The 21,176-nt window shown below is 49.2% G+C and overlaps 8 protein-coding genes across 8 annotated transcripts; 5 read left to right on the top strand and 3 right to left on the bottom strand.

Moving 5' to 3' along the window:
- Positions 1–1,111: 1,111 nt before the first annotated feature.
- N7471_007266 (C2H2-type zinc finger protein) lies at positions 1,112–3,954 on the bottom strand (the record flags this gene model as incomplete). Its single annotated transcript, XM_057279985.1, has 6 exons — positions 1,112–1,329; positions 1,394–1,809; positions 1,871–2,909; positions 2,963–3,238; positions 3,374–3,787; positions 3,840–3,954. 6 exons carry the CDS (start codon positions 3,952–3,954, stop codon positions 1,112–1,114), a joined length of 2,478 nt encoding a protein of 825 aa, XP_057134245.1.
- A 194-nt stretch (positions 3,955–4,148) lies between these two features.
- Positions 4,149–5,197, top strand: N7471_007265 (SDR family NAD(P)-dependent oxidoreductase). The gene is made up of 3 exons (XM_057279984.1): positions 4,149–4,274; positions 4,327–4,782; positions 4,838–5,197. The coding sequence occupies exons 1-3, from the start codon at positions 4,211–4,213 to the stop codon at positions 5,131–5,133; spliced, it is 816 nt and encodes a 271-aa protein (XP_057134244.1). The 5' UTR covers positions 4,149–4,210; the 3' UTR covers positions 5,134–5,197.
- Positions 5,198–5,330: 133 nt separating this feature from the next.
- N7471_007264 (putative amidase) lies at positions 5,331–7,047 on the bottom strand (the record flags this gene model as incomplete). The annotated part of the gene is made up of 3 exons (XM_057279983.1): positions 5,331–6,280; positions 6,341–6,963; positions 7,019–7,047. 3 exons carry the CDS (start codon positions 7,045–7,047, stop codon positions 5,331–5,333), a joined length of 1,602 nt encoding a protein of 533 aa, XP_057134243.1.
- A 450-nt stretch (positions 7,048–7,497) lies between these two features.
- N7471_007263 (polysaccharide deacetylase family protein) lies at positions 7,498–8,606 on the top strand (the record flags this gene model as incomplete). The annotated part of the gene is made up of 4 exons (XM_057279982.1): positions 7,498–7,603; positions 7,655–7,931; positions 7,986–8,390; positions 8,439–8,606. The coding sequence occupies 4 exons, from the start codon at positions 7,498–7,500 to the stop codon at positions 8,575–8,577; spliced, it is 927 nt and encodes a 308-aa protein (XP_057134242.1). The 3' UTR covers positions 8,578–8,606.
- A 1,549-nt stretch (positions 8,607–10,155) lies between these two features.
- N7471_007262 (uncharacterized protein) lies at positions 10,156–10,677 on the top strand (the record flags this gene model as incomplete). The annotated part of the gene is made up of 1 exon (XM_057279981.1): positions 10,156–10,677. One exon carries the CDS (start codon positions 10,156–10,158, stop codon positions 10,675–10,677), a length of 522 nt encoding a protein of 173 aa, XP_057134241.1.
- A 1,296-nt stretch (positions 10,678–11,973) lies between these two features.
- On the top strand, positions 11,974–12,450 carry N7471_007261 (uncharacterized protein; the record flags this gene model as incomplete). The annotated part of the gene is made up of 3 exons (XM_057279980.1): positions 11,974–12,000; positions 12,045–12,125; positions 12,175–12,450. The coding sequence occupies 3 exons, from the start codon at positions 11,974–11,976 to the stop codon at positions 12,448–12,450; spliced, it is 384 nt and encodes a 127-aa protein (XP_057134240.1).
- Positions 12,451–13,247: 797 nt separating this feature from the next.
- Positions 13,248–14,926, top strand: N7471_007260 (oleate hydratase; the record flags this gene model as incomplete). The annotated part of the gene is made up of 2 exons (XM_057279979.1): positions 13,248–13,804; positions 13,867–14,926. The coding sequence occupies 2 exons, from the start codon at positions 13,248–13,250 to the stop codon at positions 14,924–14,926; spliced, it is 1,617 nt and encodes a 538-aa protein (XP_057134239.1).
- An 830-nt stretch (positions 14,927–15,756) lies between these two features.
- Positions 15,757–20,782, bottom strand: N7471_007259 (uncharacterized protein; the record flags this gene model as incomplete). Its single annotated transcript, XM_057279978.1, has 3 exons — positions 15,757–16,046; positions 16,109–20,649; positions 20,718–20,782. 3 exons carry the CDS (start codon positions 20,780–20,782, stop codon positions 15,757–15,759), a joined length of 4,896 nt encoding a protein of 1,631 aa, XP_057134238.1.
- Positions 20,783–21,176: the final 394 nt, after the last annotated feature.

Below are 21,176 nucleotides of genomic sequence, written 5' to 3'. Positions count from 1 at the left end.
ATCCATGGATTGACAAAGATATCACAGCCGCGAAAGTAGCTCTCACATCTCACGTATGGAATCCCGTCGAGCTGGGCACGAAATAAGGTATCTAGGTCAGTAACACCCCATCCTTTATGGGTTTGCCAATACTGCCTCGCGGCCTGAACAACTTGACCAAGTGTCTTCTCGATCAACTCTTTCCCTACCAGATGGCCAAGGATCTCCCAACAATAATAGTGAAACACGTATCCCATATTTTTGTGTTTATAAAGACTTGGATGCATCCAGTGACCTCCTGGATGGAAATGTATGAATATTGTATCATCATACTGTGGTATCGCCTCTCGTCCAGAAATTCGTGCGGTGTTTTTGTCTCTTGGAAGCTGGTATGGCTGACCACCGAGACGTGCAACTGGGCCAATTCCCGTGAGATCATATTTTGAGGAATACGCAGATTTGACAGCTTTGATTTACTTTTAGCTTCGAATTCAAATGTTTCTATGAGAACGTCAACTTACCCCCTCGCTGATAGCAAGATGATAACCAAGGAAATTTGGAGAAACTTTTATTCTCCACTTCGGTCGATGGCACGAGAATATGCTCAGGAATCGGGAATTTGCGATGGATCTCCCATTGAGACTCCTTGAGCACATCCAGCGGATCTTTGCTCATTGTTCCTCCGTCCAACACCAAAATGCATATACCACAAAGTAGACATGTTTCTGAATAATTATGAGGCTCATCAGATTTTGAGGGTTGGGTCGGCATTTTGCAGGGATAAAATATTGCAGGGGTAGAAGGAAAACCGTATAGGAGACAGCCCTGGAGGAAATAAAAGACATGGAGAGTAAGTAGAATGACGAAGTAATGAGCGGCACTATCGGATTTGGAACGTGAGTGCTCTAAGCCAAGTAGAACTATAACCTTCAAACCCATCTTTTGATCGAATAGACATGTCATAGAGGGATCAGCCTTCAAGGCACAATATGCAGCTATCATTCACTTAAAGATTGGAATTCCACAGGTTGGTATAGAAACAAAAGTCATCCACCGGGATCATGAGATCATAAACACATTATATTCCAAAAAGTTTCAATATAGACAAACGGCTGACATAATAATATCAACATCAAATCATAGTAATATACTCTTCCAAGCTCTGTCCAAGAACATTAATAAACGGCCACTGAGTATTGGTTCCAAACAACCTAGCCCACAGCTTGAGAACAGCCAATCCCAAAGAAGCCGGTTCCAGATCTTGCGGCGCCTCGCCGTCATCCGTATCAATAGACGAATACGCCTCTTCGATAATACAGCGCGTCCAGCGCAGAATGCGGGTTTCATTTTCTGTATCAGAATTGTTAGCCGATAAATCACACATCTAGCAGACAGGACATTGACATGGGCATACCACTCAACGACTGATTCGGTCCCGCCTCGGCAAGTGTAAACAGCCATTTGCTTAGCAACACTGCACATTCAATACTAGCTAGCGAGTGCCGCACGCTCCAGAAGAAGGCCTGGCTGCGACCTATGTGGTCTATTCCCAGACGCACGGGAATGCTGAGGGCATGAGCGGCGTATATGAGAGCAGGGATCAGACGGTAGCTTCGTTCTGGGCGTGGGGAGCGGCGGAGTGCGTTGGCTATGAGTGTCGGGTCGCGGGTCTCGAGGCGGCGATGGGGACCGAGATTTAGAGATAGGCGGACGTAAGCAAGTCCTAGGAATGCACTGGAGGTGAATGGGATTGGACCGTTTGCGTTGTGTGGGTCTAGACTGGATTCTGGGGCTTGTTGCCACACGGAGGTCCAGGAGCGCAGAGCTCGTCTGTGGATTGGATGGTTAGAGGTGGATCTGGGGAAGATTTGTGGGTAGGGAGGGGACTTGCTCTAGTTTATTCAGTTCCTCTGTTGGGAGGGTTGTGGAGTGGTTGCCGTTCGGTAAGGATAGCTCGCTCACGAGGTGAATTCGTTGCAGGAGTCCGTGCAAGAGGATATAGTTACCAAGTGGAGCCGGGATGGGGTCTAGTGGTTTGGCTGATCGGGACTTTTGCAAGAGCAGGGTCAATGCGTCTTGGAAGAACAACTGCTGGGGACCTCGTTCTCGCTGGGCTGCTTCCCATTCCGCAGCGGTGCTAGCGGTCCATTCGACGGTGGAACATGGAAGACGCAGGTGTACCTCATTGCTGCGCAAAGATGGATAAGCATTGTATGCAATGCTGTGAACATGGATAAAGCAGAACGCAATCAACTTTGTGCGTCGCCCGGATTCTTGGTCCGCCCATTCGTACCAGTCGAGAGGTGCGCGTGGATCAGAGCGTGTTGTGTCTTCTGTCAGGCCAGCCTCGCGGAGATGTCGAACCAACAAGCCCTGAAGATGGAATGCTTCTTGTACCAATCTAGCGCTTTCCCACGTGGAATAGCCCATCAGAATAAGTAGACAGCGAGTAATTTCGATTTGCCTCCAAGCAGCAGTTCTTTCCGCTGTTACCTGTGGTTGCGTGAGGGATTGATCGCCAAAGTTGGAATAAGGAGATATCCCCAGCGGTACTTGAGAGCCAGAATTGTAGCTTGGCTTGGCTGGGAAACGGGGCTCTCTGGACATCCGTTCGAATAAAACTGCCTTGGAAACATGGAATATTCTTTCTGCGTTGCGGTGCTCAAATCTATACTGAGCCCCGATGGTCATAATAGCCAGAACTACCTCAGGGGCACGTTCATTGATATGAAAAGTCGGGATGTGCATGAACGGAAGATGTGGGTGGAATCCTTCAAAATAAGAAGTAAGGTACCGAGTCAGTGTGTGACGAGATGGCAGTACGAAATCCGGAATGACATTGCGAAATTCTTCGAGAGATGCCGCAAGCCGAAATCGCTGGTCTTCAGTAACATTGAATCGTGATGTCCTCTTCGCATTTTGGGGCGGTTCTGGGATGTTGTCAGTAATCTACAAAATTATAACAATATAAGGTGTTAGATACCAGAATCAGATAGTGTCCCTAGACTTTGGTCGCCCCTCGGCACAGATGGAAGCCAGGATCTGAATGGCGAGTCTCCTCGAGAACCTTCTCCGCTTCGTCGTGATCGCTCATGGTGCTCTTGGGTCTTCTCCCTTACGTCTTCCAGGTTCACCTGTTGTGTCTGAGATGTTTCGCCTTCGCTGGGAACCCATTCTCCCGGCAAGCCAATCGAATCCAAAAAATGGGTGAATTCTTGGAAATGATTCAAATCTTCGGGCAAGTAGGGCATCGGTTGTGCTATTTTGTGTCAGATTAATAGAATTCCAAGAATAGGAGTTCAAGCGGAAATCATCCGAGAGGGAACAGATGGTATTGCATATTGCAAGGAATATTAGGAAGCATATACTTGAGCAACTATAAAAAAAAGCGTACCTGTAGGTCGGTAATCTCCTGGAAGAAGTAACTGGGCAGCTTGAAGCATATCCGCATCATGCACCATACCCGTATGGGGGTCAATGGCTGGGTTTGGAGCCCCTGCAGTAGCAGCAGGATGCATGCCGGCATTGTGACTTGGGTCTAAATAAGGCGTGTTCTGTGCGCCAGCCCATTGGTGCACATCCGATGATCCTGCAAGGGATCCCACGGGTACGGACCTAGTTGGTGTATCATATTGCGGCGGGATCGATGCAAGGTGATGGGTTGGCTGGAAATCCGCCTTTGTCGTTGGCTCGGGCGGCGTCGGCGAGGTCACCCCATCTTGATGTGAGATGCGCGTGTGACGCTTCAACAAATCCCTTCTAGTAAAGGCCGCCCCACAGAAACAAATGAACGGCTTCTCCTTGGTGTCTAGTTTGCCAAGTTAGCATTAGCTGCGGGGGTCTCCCCGGCAATTGCTTACGGGTGCGTATGTGTCGCTCTAAATGTTCAGTCCGTCGGAAACTCCGACCACAGTGTGCACAGATACGTGCCCTTGCTCCGCGAGCACCCCGGTTCGGCTGGGGTGATGGGGACATTGAACATTGGGGGGATATGGAGAACTGGTTTGGAGAAAATGACGCCTGGGGGTTGAACAAGTGGATGTCGAGGTGGGAGATCCGACCCCAACTGCTCCAACTCGGGGCCCGCCGGGACCTTTCGGCCCGCGATAAGCGATAAGGGTGGGGACATTTGGAGATTGAAGAGAGCTCAGAAGGTATACAACTTGCATCGTTCACATTCATATATATTTAGGTCATTCTAGTTGTTTTATCGTTAGTTTATCCTCTCTAAATGGCTCAACCACTCCCCAATATGTTTCCTGGTGTTGCGGTAGTCACTGGTGCAGGTGGAACTGGTAGGTTAAGCACGCGCCGCCTGTATCGATGTCGGTCACTCACATAACACAGGAATCGGCGCTGCAACTACAAGAGCCTTTGCTGCAGCTGGGTGTACACAAATCGCTATTACAGACCTCAACGAAAAGTCTCTGCAACAAATAGCAGAAGTCATCACATCAACATATCCTGAAGTACGGCTGCTGGTAAAGGCCGGGGACGTGGCAGACGACCAATTCGCAGATTCATTCATTGATGCAGTTGTACAAGAATTCGGACGAGTGGACTATGCTGTGAACTGTGCAGGTGTCCTTGGCCAATCTTTGCGCTCGGCAGAGATGTCACTTGAAGAATTCGACCGCGTTAATAACATCAACTACCGAGGCTGCTGGCTCTCATCTCGCGCAGAGCTTAGGCAGATGGTCACACAAAGTGGACTCCCCAGCCATGATACCAATCGTCCACCTCAGCGTGGTGCTGTGGTAAATGTCGCCAGCCAACTTGGCATTGTCAGTCGCCCAGGTGCTCGTAAGTGTTGTCTTTGTCTTTCTATCCGCGAAACACAATATTGAGTTTGTGATAGCTGCATACTGTGCATCTAAGGCTGCTGTTATTGGAATGACACGTGCAGATGCTATCGATTACTCCAAAGATGAAATTCGAGTCAACTGTGTCTGCCCTGGCGTCATCGAAACGCCACTAGTAATGAAGAAGCCTGAGGTCCGTGAGGCCATTATGCCAGCAGTAGAGACTGCACCAATGAAGAGAATGGGTCAGCCGGAAGAGGTGGCTGATGCAATTCTTTTCTTGTGTTCAACACAGGCATCGTTCGTACAGGGTCATGCTATGGTGGTTGATGGTGGATATATAACGGTCTAGCTACACGTTGATATGACAGGATACAGATAACACAACTTGGAATGTTCAAATGCTTGAAAGGCACAGACACTAATTTGCTCTGACTCTGAGAAGAAAAATAATATTCATATACATGACCCTGTATATTATATTATGAAAATGGTTTGGGTTGTACTTATCATTGTACATCTTTAGACCCCTCTAAACATCATTGTGGTCTAGTTGTAATCTGTAGAGTAGTTCATCTTCTTCCAGTCAAAATGAGTCTCCCAGACATGTCCAGCCCGCAGGATCTTCTCTTCTTGCCACAATCCACCAACAATCTGCATCCCAACTGGCAACATGACCTGGTTATCTTCCTTTGCAGGAGCAAATCCGACGGGTATGGATAGTGCCGGGTGACCCGTCACATTGAAGATGGCAGTGTTGATTGTAAGACCCATACTAGGCTTGAGGGAATCTAGCGGGAGTTCTCGCTTTCCATGTCGAGGGGCAACGACCGGCGTTGTAGGCATTACCAGAATATCGTACTTCTCAAACAGCGCTTCGTACTTGTCACTGAGTAATCGTCCGATGTTGGCAGTCTTGCCGTAGAGACCAGGGAATTGTTGCATGAGATAGAGACCGTTAATGATAACGTTCTTTGTGGACGGGAACGCTCTCTGGAAGCCAGCATCAGTCCATGGAAGTCGTGCACGTTCCATCTCAGTCATGTAAAGCCCTCGTCGGCCTGTATTCTGGCCCAAAAGAGTCTGTGCACCGGCAATTCGCTGCTGAATAGTCCAGATCGCGGGTCCTTGCAGATGTTCGGGAAGAGATACTTCCTCGACTGTTGCGCCCAGTTCTTTGAATTTCTGGACGGCAGTCAGAACTGCGCCCTTGACACATGGGCCTACTGCACTGTGATCAAATCCTTCAACAACAATGCCGACCTTGAAGCCGTCAAGTACGTTCCGGTTCTGCTGAAGAGCTTCTGCGAATCTGGTAGAGCCTGGATTCGAGCTACCCAGCGCCCGATCATCGATACCATCATATCCACTAATAACATCTAGGCATCCTGCAGCCTCGAGTGTTGTTCGGGCTAGCGGGCCAGCGTGGTCATCCATGGCGTTCCCGCTAGAAATCCCAGTGAAGGGAACGCGCCCATAAGTGGGTTTAAGGCCGACGCCTAGAAGGAAAGTTAGCTCACAGGCCATACGTACACCCTCAAGGAAGAAAGGAATCTTACATCCACAAAACGAAGCGGGCACGCGTATACTGCCACCCTGGTCACCCCCAATCGTAATGTCCACTATACCGGCGGCCACTAGCGCTGCACCGCCAGAGGTACTCCCGCCCGCCGAATAACCCTTCGCGTTTGGATTCTCCACTGTACCCTGGGCACTGGTATACGAAGAAGTAGAGTGGCACATATTTTCACATGTCGAGGTCCCATGAATATCAGCGCCCGCCTCAAGCAATCGTGTCACAACCGTCGCATCCGTAGTCGGTTTCCAAGAAGGAATAATATCGCTTCCCAGAAGCTGCGGCACGCCCGCAACCGCAATGACATCTTTCAAGCTGACGGATTTACCTGCCAGCGGCCCGCCTTGGGGATTACCCCGGATGAGAAATCGGTGTGCCCAGGCTTGCCCGAAAACCTGTTCTTTTTCACTTGGTCGGCGCACATTCTCCCGTGGATACTTGGTCTGGTCGGGAACTGGTTGATAATCTGGCAAGGCGGCTACGCTTTCCGCGCAGTCGTGGACTGCTGCGAGAAGTGTGTGGAAATCTTGCGCCTCGGCTGGGTCGATGGTCAGACCGAGCGGTTTGAGGAGGGCTTCTGCATCACCCGGCTTGACGGGGTTGCTCCTATAACAACTGTCATTATACATATGTTGCAATAACCGAATATCGAAATACTCACTCTGAAATACTTGTGAAAAGAACTGACATGGTCACTCTTTGACACTGTTGGATATGCCTTGGATAGTATCTTCCTTGGGGAAAGTCGCAGTTGATGAGGAATCCCCATTGTTGTCATATCTTTTTCCTACTCCATCGGTATTCTCCAACACTGTATACTTGGAGTCCATTAAAATGGGTCTCATTGCCTACCTCACTGAGACAGTGACCTGCCTACCCCAACATAGCGGACCCCAATTCCGTTGGAGACTTCTCGGCATTGTGGATGGAGTTCACATGGGCAGAGGTAACGGGGATGTTGTAAGTTGATAAGAAATGAGAAATCACCGCGTAAATGAGTAGATCAGTAGATCAGTAAATGTGCAATTGTCAATGGGATATGTGCGACCCCGACGGGAGGGGTTCACTTTCCCCGCATCTACTTGCGGTTCAAAAGCCAAACCTTTTCCCTTCCAAGTTTGAACAATTGATCATTCAACAATGGCACCAAAGCGAGTTCTCATTACCTATGGCGTGGATGTTGATGCTGTAGCCGGTTGGCTAGGCTCGTATGGTGGAGAGGATTCCACGAACGATATCAGCAGGGGTAGGTTTCAGTGTTCTTTTTCTGGAATTCTGCTCTCTAACTATCATGTAGGATACTGGGCAGGGACAATTGGAACCCAACGATTGTTGAAGTTGTTTAAGAAATATGATATCAAGTCAACATGGTTCATCCCCGGCCACTCCCTCGAGACCTTCCCGGAGGACATGGCCGCAGTCCGTGACGCGGGCCACGAGATCGGCCTACACGGATATTCCCATGAGAACCCGACAGACATGTCTCTAGAGCAGCAGCGTGATGTGCTCGACAAAACATATCGGATGTTGACTGAATTCACTGGAAAGCCTCCTCGAGGAAGCGTGGCGCCCTGGTACAGTTGTCTTAAATTGGGGATATATCAATAGTGCTAATCGAATCGAAATAGGTGGGAAACTAGCAAAGAAGGAGCTCAACTCCTACTCGACTATGGCATCGAATACGATCACAGTATGAGCCACGAGGACTGCCAGGCCTACTACCTCCGAACAGGCGACACCTGGACTAAGATCGATTACAAGCAGAAGGCTGAGACTTGGATGAAGCCTCTTGAGCATGGATCCCAAACAGGACTTGTTGAAATCCCGTCTAACTGGTACATTGATGATCTACCGCCGATGATGTTCATTAAGGACGCGCCTAACAGCCATGGTTTTGTCAACCCGCGGGACGTGGAGGATATCTGGCGCGACCATTTTGACTACTTCTACCGCGAGTATGATGAGTTTATCTTCCCGATTACTATCCACCCGGATGTTTCGGGAAGACCTCATGTGCTGCTGATGCATGAAAGGTATGCTGTGATGATAACGTTGTGCGGAGTATGACTGACATTAAATAGGCTTATTGAACACTTCAAAAAGCACGAGGGGGTTGAATTTGTGACGATGGAACAGGTTTGCGACGAGTTCAAGAATAAGAACCCTCCTCCGCCTGGGGCCTTGATGCCCGCAAAGGCTGGTGCCATATTAGAGAAGTGAACAGGTGTAATCCGAGATATTAATAGTATACCATAGCAACTTCTTGATTGGACTACGAAACCCATCATATCTCATGATCTTTGATACGTATTTCCTCCGGTCAATAGTATATATCTTCTGTGGTCAACAATCCATCCTATCCATCTTCAAGATGACCCTTGCTTCAAATCAGTATCACGGAGTTATCAGCGCAAAGATAGAGCTATTGGATTGGTTAGACTGATTTGAAAATCTATCTCCACGTCTATATTGGCAGGCGCCTACCCCAACACAGATAACTAAATCATACATACCCCAACTATGTATACCCCAAATCAAGTGCTATCCAACCATCCAATTATTATACTCCATTACGGATAAGGCACAGGTCATTAACAAGCCAGTTGACAAGGTTCTTGGGTGTTCTGTTCAAGGCGAGCTATATGATGGTTGCGGCGTCGGGTATAATTAGCGTGTCGATGACGCTCAATGCCCTGCTGCTGCATTCCATCTACACCATCATGTTCGCCCTGATCGGAACGATGGTCATTGGTGTGTGTGCTAAAACAAGTTCTTGCGTATCGAGTGGTTTATGTTCAGGTTGAGAATGTTTATATATCTATCTTCATTGTTGTGTGTGCAGTGTGCCACACTGACAAGTCAACAATAAAGAACAAGAACACAGACTAATCCTCACCTCGCATCGGCATTTTAACACTAGACCGACCAGCCGCAGCACCACAGACTGGCGACTTCGACCTCAGATATCGAGTCTTCAGCTACCCCTCCTACACTTCAGCCTGGAGATGTGCGCCCGGGGTAGACGAATCGTGTCGGTGGTGATACTCTTAGACCGATTGCGCACGGCATCACGCTGCCAGACCTACTCACTAGCGGCTTGTGTGTCGCAGCGTGTTTGCAGGCTAATATTGCCAGTGGTTGCACGACAGGGAGCACGACGGGGAGCACGACGGGAATCTTGTCTTGGCGTGTTTCGTTGTCTTGGCACTGGTGGAGAGCTTGTGCTTTTGCGCCACGGGCGCTTAGCTTCACCAAGGATGTAGCTCCGTGCTCCATGTATTCTGGATTATTGGAGGGATGCGATTAGGAAGTTCATGGCTTTTTTCTGCTGTGCCTTGGCGGGAAAAATTGCACAATTATAGCTGAGGGGAAAGGGTCCAAGGGTGCATTAGGGTATGATCTATTGGCCAATCCTGGAGGGCTTTATAAGGCTGGACAGATAGGCCCTTAAAAAGAGAAAGATAAGGGCCTGGACTTTTACTTTTATAGCTAAAATCAGACTAAATTATACTAAATCATAGGCTAAGGAACCTTAGAAAAGTATCATAAAGTGTCTTATGCAGAGGACCTCCGTTTCCGAATCCGAATCCGAATCCACGTGCGTCTCTTGCTCATCTTGTTATCATCCATTTACTTTCTTCCTTTTTCCTTCTCTCTTACTCTCTTACTCTTATTCTATATATAATCATATCCTCCCAGACGAAAAAGCGTGTCGATCTTATCAAATCTACAATCCCCACCCGCGCCCATCCGTTATCACCGTATCGCCATATCACCATATCACCAGGGCATCTCAAGATGGCCCGCAAACTAGCCCTGCTCTTCATATTAATGCACTCAATCCAAATCCTCGCACTTCCTACTCCCTACGAAAACTCAATCGCATTCAAATCCCTTGCGTCAGCCAACACGCACAATAGGCGATACTACTTCCCAGAAACCCTACCCGATCAAGATGAGCTCGCAGCCATGTTGAAAGAGACAGCCATGCGCGAAGCAGGCTTCGTGCCCTCGTCAAACCCGTCACCGGAGCCGGAATCAAAGCAGCATAAAATGGAGACGGAGCTTCAAAAATCACTTCCGGATCCGCATTCAGCGATCGGCACGGATGCGCCGGCACAACCGCTTAGGTACACATACCAGAACACAAAGCTGAGGCAGTCCCAGTCCCACGCCCAGTCCCGTCTGAAAGATTCTGTCGTGGCCGCATTAGGATCGGACATCCACCCGATTTACTGGCCTTCGTTTGGATTTTTCGTTGTCTCGGCTGCGATCGTGTGTTTCTTTACCGTAATGCGGGGGATCCGAGCTAAGAAGTGAGAATGCGAGTGTGGCTGTTGGATTAATTTTCCTGTTGAAAACATCTCACACTGCTTTTATATGCGCTTCTCTACGAAGAGAAGCCAGGGCTATGCGATAGGAAATCGCATATTCTGGCCTTGGGAGCTCTGCCCTTTCTCCACTCGGTCGGAGGCTTGTTTCATTACTGTGGGACTCCAGCCCCGTCCATGGGTTCCATTGGATCGACCCCATTTCCGATATGGGATTTCTTGCACAATTTGATGGAAAATACATCGAGAACGATGGGGAAATACGACCTCTGGAATCAGGGCTCGGGCGTATATCCCGAATGACTCGGTCAATCCTCCGTGACGGATCGTCCGAATGTCGTGACCCAACTGGAATCACCTTCCCGCCCCAACTTGCAACAAACAATGAGAATGTCAATTGAGTGGAGGAGATATGGAAGATGGCATTTATGCGGGCGGAATGAAACGCTACGCGCTGCGTGTTCGGAACTCGCTGGCGAAGAAGCAGCTTGGGCATTGAAGATGGGGAGGCATGTTCAGATTGAAGATATTCCATTCTGTTCTTTGGGGTCATCCTCACACACACGCTTTGTCGGATAAGAGTGTTTTCCAGTGTCAAGGGCCACTGGAGGCTTATTTATTTGAATACAAGTACTTCGATGATTGCTACACTAAAAGGAAGCGCCATGAATCTACCTACCTAGCACATAGCACATAACTAACTCATCGAGCTAATGGTACATTGAAAGAAAGCTTTACATGACCTCGAGTAATATTGCAAGCATTCTCGTTCTCTATCAGAAGCATATATTCTGACATGTGCTGTGCCGTCCAATGATGGAATAGACATAAGATTACACCTAGAATATGGGGGCCTGTGGGATTTACCCCGAAAATGACCGTATACCTTCAAAATGTCGTTATTAATTACTGTGATACTAATTTCCAAATGATGAGCACTCTGACCAAAGATCGTCATCCTGTAGGTTGCCTGGGGAGCCTACCACTACACCACCGCTACACCACTCTTTGATTACTTCTACAGCACTAATGCTAGGATTCATTCATTGTATTGTGAATGTCTCCGGAATAGCAATATTCCTGTCTCGTAACGACGACTTGATCTGTACAGTTTTCCAGTTGCCCCCTGGGCCGCTGGTCTAGCTGACTAATCGCCATTGGATCACGCGACAGGACAAATAACGTCATGAACATTTCGGCTCGAGAATCTAGAGTATCCTGTTCAGATGCAGTTCCCATCGCATGCCTGGAAAATTATATGAAAACACAGGACTAATCTCTCAGAATGCAGTCAGGAGGACCAGATCCCGAAGTAGGTTCCGTCATTCCTGAAACCAACGACGCTAATCCTCTCAGCCATTGTCTAAATCCGAGAACCGTCTCAACAAAAAGTACGGAAAGCTGCCGCGTGGAGGCTTACTAGCTCAAAAGTCTAAGGTACTTAGAATACAGTTTCTTATGACGCACGATAACTAACAACCGGGAGGAACGGACATATTTTGACTCTGGCGATTTCGCTCTTTGTGCCGCTGATTGCGAGACTGACCACGGCGCTATTCAACCGGGCACAGCCCATCCTCATCGGGAAAGCATTTCGCACCCTTATGCCTCTATTCCAGCCTCTAGTAATGTTGACGAAGATGCCAACCAAGATAAGTATAGGAAAAGTGCGAGTCTTGAGAAGAGTCCTCTCCTTCACCAAACAGACATTAAAGATGAACCTACAAACAAGGAGGGACAGGACGATCCTCACGAATGTTAAGACCAAATTGTCGCATTGAAATTGAAACAAATTGTATGTCATTCAGCAGGACAGCACGAGCAGCACAATAGTCAACGAGGAATGATACCATAGCTTTTCTATTGTGAGGTTACGGAATATTTTTCAATCTTACGATACCCATGTCCTTGAAATGGTGGTGGTTTTGTACGCTGCCTAAAGAATGTTATCCTTCCTTTGACATTAGGGCTCGAGAAACAATCAAAGAGCGTAGGTAGTGACACAGGATTCCCGAAGACAGGTGTGCACATTGGGAGCAAGTTGTAATGGAAACACAAACCAGAGTGTCTGTCTGCTCAGCAACGGAGCATGAAGACCATGTGAGATTGTACCCAAAGGGTCTGCATCGCCGACGGTTTGTGAACCTGTGGAGGGAATGAACAGTAATATTCGAAATCGGTTTTACCACGCTCTTTCGAATTAATTCCCGAACTCTAATTTGAAAAACGCTAATCTAGATACGGCATGGTCGTAGATCCCCAGTTCCCAAGGCCAGACCCTGAATTTTATATAACGCGGGACCTTACATGATGATGTATTTATTACCTAGGTACCTAGGTACACAAGGGAATCTGCTATACCTACGTACACTCGCAACCTCTGTGCCCCTCACATTCATATTGGGATACGTGCCACATGTGGATGACGTCATTACTCTTTTCACATTCCCTACCCAAAGTACTTAGGTAGAGAATGCGACAGTGATCCACCCCGAGAGAGAAATCAGAATCCATAAACACAATCTGTGAACTTTTATTCGAAAACGAACCTGGTCTGCGATGATTCGTCAACAGCAAGCTGCCCTAGCCCATGCCTCTCGGACGCCTAACAAGGTCGATGCTTGGATACTAGGGAGTAGTATTGCGTCATTGGCTTCAGCTATTCATCTGATTTCGTATGCCAACGTGCCCGCCTCTAATATCCATATCCTCGAGTCTCAAGACACACCTGGAGACGGCATAACCAGTACTGGCGATCCCTTCAACGGATACGATCATCGACCTGGATGCCTGCCAAGCTTCAATAACGGTTGCATGGAAAAGCTACTTGGTGTCGTGCCTTCGGCCAGCGGTTCGGGAAGGACAGTCTTGAAGGATATAGAAAAATATCTTGAGGATGAAGGCTGCCAAGATGTTCCTGTCACACACATCTTGGTCCAAGGAGACCATGGACCGAAGAGAATAGACGCCAACGAACGCGACCTAAGCCTAAAAGATCGAATGAAGCTGACGATGCTCCTATTCAGATCTGAGGAAAGTTTGAACAGAAAACGAATTAATCAGATTTTCGATAAACCTTTCTTCGACAGCAGACTCTGGATTGTTTTCTCTACTATGTGGGCTGCCCGACCTAAAAAAAAAGCTAGGCTATCGCACAAATGCTAAGAATAAATAACAGATTTACCTTCCAGCCGTGGCACAGTGCTGCCGAATTCCGGCGATGCCTTCGCAAGTTCTTCCACGACTTTCGGGGCTTAAACACCAAGCGTCCTCTAGATTGCACTCGATTCAATCAATTTGAATCAATTATCATGCCGATTATTCAGTATCTTCAAAAGGAAGGGGTTGATTTCAGACTGTGCACTAAGGTCACAGATATTATTTTGGACACTGGTAGAGAAACAGTTTCAGCTATTCGTGTATTGCATGATAGCTCCCAGGAAACTATCACTGTCTGTCCCGATGACATCGTTATCGTCTCCCTTGGATCTGTCACGTCAGGCTCGTCGAGTGGTACCAACAAAAGCCCGCCACCTCTAATTACGATGTTTGACGAAGATATGCTAGATGAAAACTGGTCATTGTGGCTGAATCTACGAACAGAGAATCCGAGGTTTGGAGATCCATACAATTTCTGCACTCGTGTCACAGAATCTAGGTTGGAGACCTTTACTGTTACACTCAAGGATGTTGAGTTCTTCAACCGCTTCGTCAAACTGACATCTGACAAGCCAGGCAAGGGGAGCTTAGTATCTTTGAAAGACAGCGATTGGAAGATGAGTGTGTGTATCCCACGCCAACCATTTTTCTCTCTTCAACCCAACAATGTACAAACCTTCTGGGGGTATGCTCTTTGTCCAGAACGCGAGGGTAGCTTTGTGAAAAAGCCAATGCTCGTTTGTTCTGGGGAGGAAATAATGACTGAATTGTTATGGCACCTCGGCTTCCCTTCGGAACCAATCCTCAACAACTCCATCACAGTCCCATGCGTGATGCCACGGAGGACAGCCTCACTACTGCCCCGAGCTTGTGGAGATCGTCCAAACCTGATACCAGAAGGGATGACCAATCTCGCTCTGATCGGCCAATTTGTGGAAATACCAGATGAGACTAACGTGAGTATGGATTATGATGTGCGAGGAGCCCAGCTAGCTGTGAGCCAATTGATGGGTATCCGTGAACAACCAGAGAACAAAAGAAAATGGGTCGACCTTTCTTTCTTGGCTGTATGGACATGACAAATAACAATGACTTATTTATCGTTACCAGTGAATACAATATAGTTCCGCAGGGATTACTTAGGAAGGACTAAAATTGGATTGGCGTGTTTCAAATCAGGGTTCGGGAATCAATTCAAAAGAGTGTGGTGGTAAAACTGATTTCGAATATCACTGTATAACCAATAAACAATTACCACCTATTATTTAAATGATATGACGTAGAACTTCAAAGGAAACAGCTTTAAGCATCAAAACCTTACGAGTTGACGCTTATCGTGGACATGACGCCGATGCCCCCGTCGCGCTGCTATTGTGGCGCAATATAAAATAAGTAATGCCGAAACAAACCGCCTGGCGGGTCTTGAGATCACGGTCTTGCAACTACTCTAGACTTAGAAACAGGGACCTTGGGCTTAGGTGGTCAGAAGGTTGTGGTTTTAGGTCTGCTACGGACCTAAGTCTAAGCTAGACGTACGTCCACTAGTCTAGGTCTACCTAGGTTTTCAGTCCGTCAACCATAGGGAATTACTAGCGAGTAGGGAATAACTGGTGGGTAGGGAATAACTGGCGAGTAGGGAATAACTAGGGAGTAGGGACACACTGGAGAGTAAGGACGCTGGAGAACCTAGGACGGTGGAACAATGAGCGCGATACAAGTTATAGCGTCGCAGGCAAATTCAGGACTTCATTTATATCCTTATTAGTATATTCGCACGCGCAATAAGCGCGACACAAGTTTTTTAACAATAACAGATAACTAATAGACAAAGTAGGGTAACAATGGATATGTACGCGAGATTCTATGAGATAGGAAAAATAAAGAAAAGAACAACAGCAAACGCCGTTGCTTAAGAATCATCAACAAGACGCTTCTGGGTCCAAGCACGCTGAGCCCCATCTAGTAGAACATCCATATTCCCGCTGTTATCGCACATGCCGCGGAAGAGGCCGTCTTCTTTGTTGATGAGGGTCCAGGGGTGGTCGTACTCGATGACGCGGCCGTGATCGAGGACAAGGACCTTGTCGTAGTCGATGATGGTCTGCAGACGGTGTGCAATTGTGATGATTGTGCTATTGCTAAGTTCGCGGAGGGTCTCTTGGATCTTGGCATCGGTGGCGTAGTCGATGGATGCGGTTGCTTCGTCCATCATTAAGACGCGGGGGTTTTGAGTAGGGCGCGGGCGAGGCAAAGGAGCTGACGCTGGCCTTGGGAGAGGTTGGAGCCGGACTCCGAGACTTGGCTGTCGAGGTTGTTGAAGACGTTTTTATTGTCGACTACTGTCACTGCGCTGCTGCTCACTCCGTTGGCGTTGCCGTTAATGTTGCTTTCCGTCGCAGTGAGACTGCTTGAGGTTGTGGGGGTTGCAGTGCCTGAGGTGCTGGATCCGATTAGGTGCACACGGCGAAGCGCTGTGAAGATCTGCTCGTCGCTGAAGAGACCGAATGGATCGAGGTTGCTGCGGAGGGTTCCTGTGAACAGGGTCGGATCCTGGGGAACAATGGTGATTGCCTCGCGCAAATCCCGCAGTCCAATTGATCCGATGTCAACACCATCAATGATGATCTGACCCTTCTCGGCTTCGAGACCGCGGAAGAGAGCCAGGGCGAGGGAACTCTTGCCAGCACCTGTGCGACCCACAATGCCGACCTTTTCGCCGGCCTTTACAGAGAACGAAACCTCCTTGAGAACCGGGTCCAGATCAGGTCGGTACCGCGTACTATAGTTATTGAACTCGACCGCACCTTGGCTGGGCCAATTGGACGCAGGTCGTGATTCTTCGATAATAGAAGGTGCTTCCTGGTCCACATCAAGATATTCTCTTACACGCTCGACAGAGTTCATGTTTTGCTGGACCTCAGAGTACAGACGCACAAGCCAGAGGACGTTCTCTGTGAACGTGACGGCGTAGGTCAGCGAAAGACCAGCGGCACCTGCATCGATCGTTCCAACATTCAACAACACAAATGTAGCTGAGAAGAACGAGACCAGAGCACCGGTCCAATCGACACGGAGAGCGAGCCAGCGGTTGCTAGCCCAGAGGTAGATGTGTGGCCGGTTGTAGGCATTGATGCGGCGGTGGTTGTCAACCATGAAGCGAGGACCATCACCGTAGGCACGAATGGTGACGATACCGTTCAGGGTCTCACCGAACTGCTGGTACAGCGGACTGCGCTGCACAGATTCCAAACGCTTGAGGTCTCGGGAAGAGTTCAAATAGACGGCACCGAGGGCAGTGTACACCAGGGTGATGAACACACCAGCAATTAAGAATCCTGGCGTGATCCACGAGATCAGAATGACAATCATAATCACAGATGCCAGACTGTGGAGCATGCCGATAGCGACAGGAGCAACCTCCTGATCGACAGACTCAACATCCTTAGAGAACCGGTTCATCAGTTGTCCAAGAGGCGTGGAGTCAAAGAATCGGAACTTGGCGTGCATGACCGCCCTGAGAAGGCGATCATGAATCTTCCATGATGCATGGAGCGAACCCCAGAACAGGACAGCTTCCCGAGACAAAGAGATTGCGATATAGAAGAATCCCAGGAGTGCATAGACACCCAAGTAATAAGCCACGTTCACCTCGCCATCAGCCTCGCCGGCAGAGCTTGCGCCAAGTTGGGGCAGACTCCAGCTGCTCACGCGCCCAACGCTTCCAACGTTGAAAGTGGGGGGCTTGAGGTGGGCCGCGGCGGCGTACTGCCCGGCATCCTCAGTCCCGACCTTGGCGCGATGGTAAGAGTTTGCCCACTGTCTAATCCAGATGTTGGTAGAAACAGAGCCCAATTGCTGCAAGCAGAACACAAGAACAGCACCGATCCAATAGTACCACGGGCCCATGGCGCGGAGGTACATGCTGACGGTCGACCACTTGATACTACCAGTAGCCTTGGATTCAGTGAGCTTGGCCTTGTCTTCTTGCTTTCCATTCGGGTTTCCGTTCAAATCTTCATCCTCGGCTTCGTGGTCCGATGGAGCACGGGAGAGTCCGCGGGAGCTGGGCCGGGAATCGGGTCGAGACTTGAGGAACTCATCGCCCAATGCACCAGTAGCGGCGACATCGTTAGGACGGCCCTGGACGGAAATTCTACCGTTCTCAAGTACCACAACGTGATCCGATAGGGGGACAGTCAAAGCAACGTTATGTGTTACCAAAATGCATGTGCGGTTAAACATCAGAGGGCCGGTAAGAGCCTGGCGGAAGATGTGCTTGGCGGTATGAGAATCGACAGCAGAGAGACAGTCATCTAGCAGCAAGTGGCGGCCACTGCTGTAGATAGCGCGAGCCAGAGAGATTCGCTGCTTCTGGCCACCAGACAAACTGATGCCCTTCTCGCCAACAAGAGTTTGATCGCCAGCATCAAGGATAGCAAGGTCACGTTCCAGAGCGCATGCCTTTAGCACTGCACGATAGCGACGCTCATCATAGGGAGAGGCGAAGATGATATTTTCCTTTACGGTATCGTTGACCAACCATGCTTCCTGGGCACAATAAGCAATGCTGTCAACCAGACCAGTTTCAGGGTCCACTGGGAGGTCTGCCCTGTTGGACATTCCACCGGGGAGATGAACACGACCCTCGAGAAGCTTCATTTCTCCAAGCAAAGCCATGAGCAGGGAGGTCTTTCCAGATCCAGTGGGGCCAACAATGATGTTAAGCTTGCCGACAAGGAATTCGACGTCGACATTAATCAAACGGAAAGCGTCCAAGTCGGCATCGGATTCGGTATCTGGGGATTCAGCAGTAGAGCTGTTCCAGGATAGTGTTGCATTTTCAAGACCAATCTTGGCAGGTGTTCCTGGGGTAGAACTATCACGGAGTTGATCGTATTTTCCCGTTTCCTCCTCGTTCAGGTACTTGTCCACGCGGTCTAGGGAAACCTTACATTCCTGAACGTGGGCCACCATATCCGCGAGCTGGTCCAAGGGCACACGCAGCAAGGAGAACATAGACAAGGCAGGGAAAGCGATCGACGGAGTCAATTGCTTTTTCTCGACCACAGTGTACAAGAAGAAGGACATGAACGTGATGAGAATAGGCGTGCCGTACCAGACGGTTGCGGCAGAGGACCAGAGGATGTATCGCCTGCGCAAGGCTTTTAGTTCGGTCTTGCGCTTCTCGCCGACAATGTCTTGGAATCGTTGCTCCCAAGCAAAGTACTTGATGATGCGGATGTTTTGGAGGACTTCGTTAGTGGCGTGAATACGGGCATCGGTGCCCTTTAAAATCTGGTTCTGGACCTTGTTGAACTGGCGGGCGATGAAAAGGTTGATAGGCAGCATGAGGGCCATCAGGCCGATACCAGCAAATGAGCTGAAACCCATGATGTGGTAGAGCAGAGTAATCGCCATTATGATCTGCACTGGCACACTAGCCCACAAGAAGTGGAGATAGGCGCCAACCTCGCTTACCTTGAACGAGTCGATCGCCATCAAGTTGATGATTGTGCCAACATTGGCTTGCGTGGGTTCCTCCGCTTCTGTGTCTGGCTTTTTTCCAGCCTCGGCATCATTTCCATTCGCGGCCTTCTTCTTGCGACCAAAGGAAAAGAGCTTTCTCTTCTTATCCTTGGGCAAGATTGGATCTTCCTTCTTGGCAGCCTCCAGGGAAGCGCCTGCCTTGCGGCGAAGAGCTTTGGCATAGATTTCACCAATAATGATCGCACGGATTTTCACACCCATCTTGCGACCAATGAACAAGGATTGTCCATCTGCCACACCCTGGACCGCGGCGCAACAGAAAAGCAGAATGGCGAACAACCAAGCCGCATTGGGCGTGGTCGACCGAGGATCTTCGACGTACTCGAGGATAGCCTTGAGAAGTAGACTGGGCATGAAAACGAATAAATTGGCGAAGATCGTCCAGGCACCCTGCTTAAGAAGAGTCCCCATGAAGAACCGTATCAGCTTCCATGCCAAAGAGCCTTTCATTTGTCTCTTGCGGAAGTCTATAAGCACGTTCGCAGCTTTCTGAGAGGGGGTCAGGTTCCAAACATCCTCCATCTCCAGGGGTTGGCGATAGCCCTTCATGACCAAAGGGTCGAGCCAGGAAAATGTTGCAAGAGAGAACAAACTGGCCATGGGATGCGTCGGAGGCTCCAATCCATCTTCGCGCTCAACCAGAACTGGCTTATTGCCTCGGCGAGTGGTGAGTGCAATAAATAGTAGCACCGTACTTAGAGTGAACTGAACACTGCTGAGGATCAGGGCGTTCTGAGACAAGGGGTGGATAATGGCGGATCGGAAGACCATGATGTTGAACAACCACTGGAAGCTGTACAGGATTGCCGTATGGGTCCATAGTCTCGGCGCGGAAGAAAGATCCATGGTCGATAGGAGGAACCGGACCAGCACCAAGAAAAGGATATAGCCCCACGATACAAGCCCAGCCACGGCGGGAAGAGTTCCATGTCGGCCCCAGGCGTGAGTCGACAAAATGACGATGTAGACCGCAGCTTGTCCAATCAAAGCTGCGATTTCGAGTAATACAACGGTGATCTCTCCACGCGGGCGATTGACCTCGACCTGAGATTGTTCGTGCTGTACAGCTTGGGACAGTATCCGATCGCACTCGTTTTCCTGCGTCGCACTGGGGACCTCATCTTCGGAGTCATGGTTCGGGATGATCTTGTAAGCGACACCTTTTCGGGTGAGGACATATCGATGAGCGAGGCGAATTAGGATCAGCAGCAGTGAACCGCCGCAGACCGTGAGGGGAAGTATAACCTGAAGAATGCTATTAAAAGGTATCTCGTGATCAGCATAAAATTTCAACGGTCGGGATTGCCATTGGTGTAGACCCACTTGCGCTGGAAGCAACGAGACAAGTCGTCAACGGCCCAGACGGGGCCTTGACATTGCGGTAGCATGTTTAACCGCAAAGCTCGCAGAAACTGAAGCTCTCGGAGCTCGCGCGACTCGATCACACAGCTCTTCAGCTGGCGACAGTAATGAATGCGGGATGCGACCGGGGTTTGATTATTGTGAACCACCCCTTTAGCAACAATATTTTACTGGATTGCCGGAAAAGCCTAGCATCGCAAAGTCGAGATGGACTGTTGACGCTGGGATGAGGGTTCCGGAACCGAGGGCCGTTGAGGCAAAAGAGTAGTCGGAGGGGCAACTACTCGGATTCTGCAAAGCAAGGATCACCAAAGATATTCGAAGGTGTTGAGATATGGGGCGGGGGAAGAATTCGAAGAGAGAAAATGGCAAATGTTCCAAAACCGGCGGTGGACGGACTCCGGGTAGAGAGTGACATTA

This window comes from Penicillium samsonianum (assembly GCF_028829775.1).
Source record: "Penicillium samsonianum strain IBT 33392 chromosome Unknown utg000004l_segment0_segment0, whole genome shotgun sequence".
NCBI classification, from domain to species: domain Eukaryota; kingdom Fungi; phylum Ascomycota; class Eurotiomycetes; order Eurotiales; family Aspergillaceae; genus Penicillium; species Penicillium samsonianum.
This window is presented reverse-complemented; position numbering and strand designations above follow the sequence as displayed.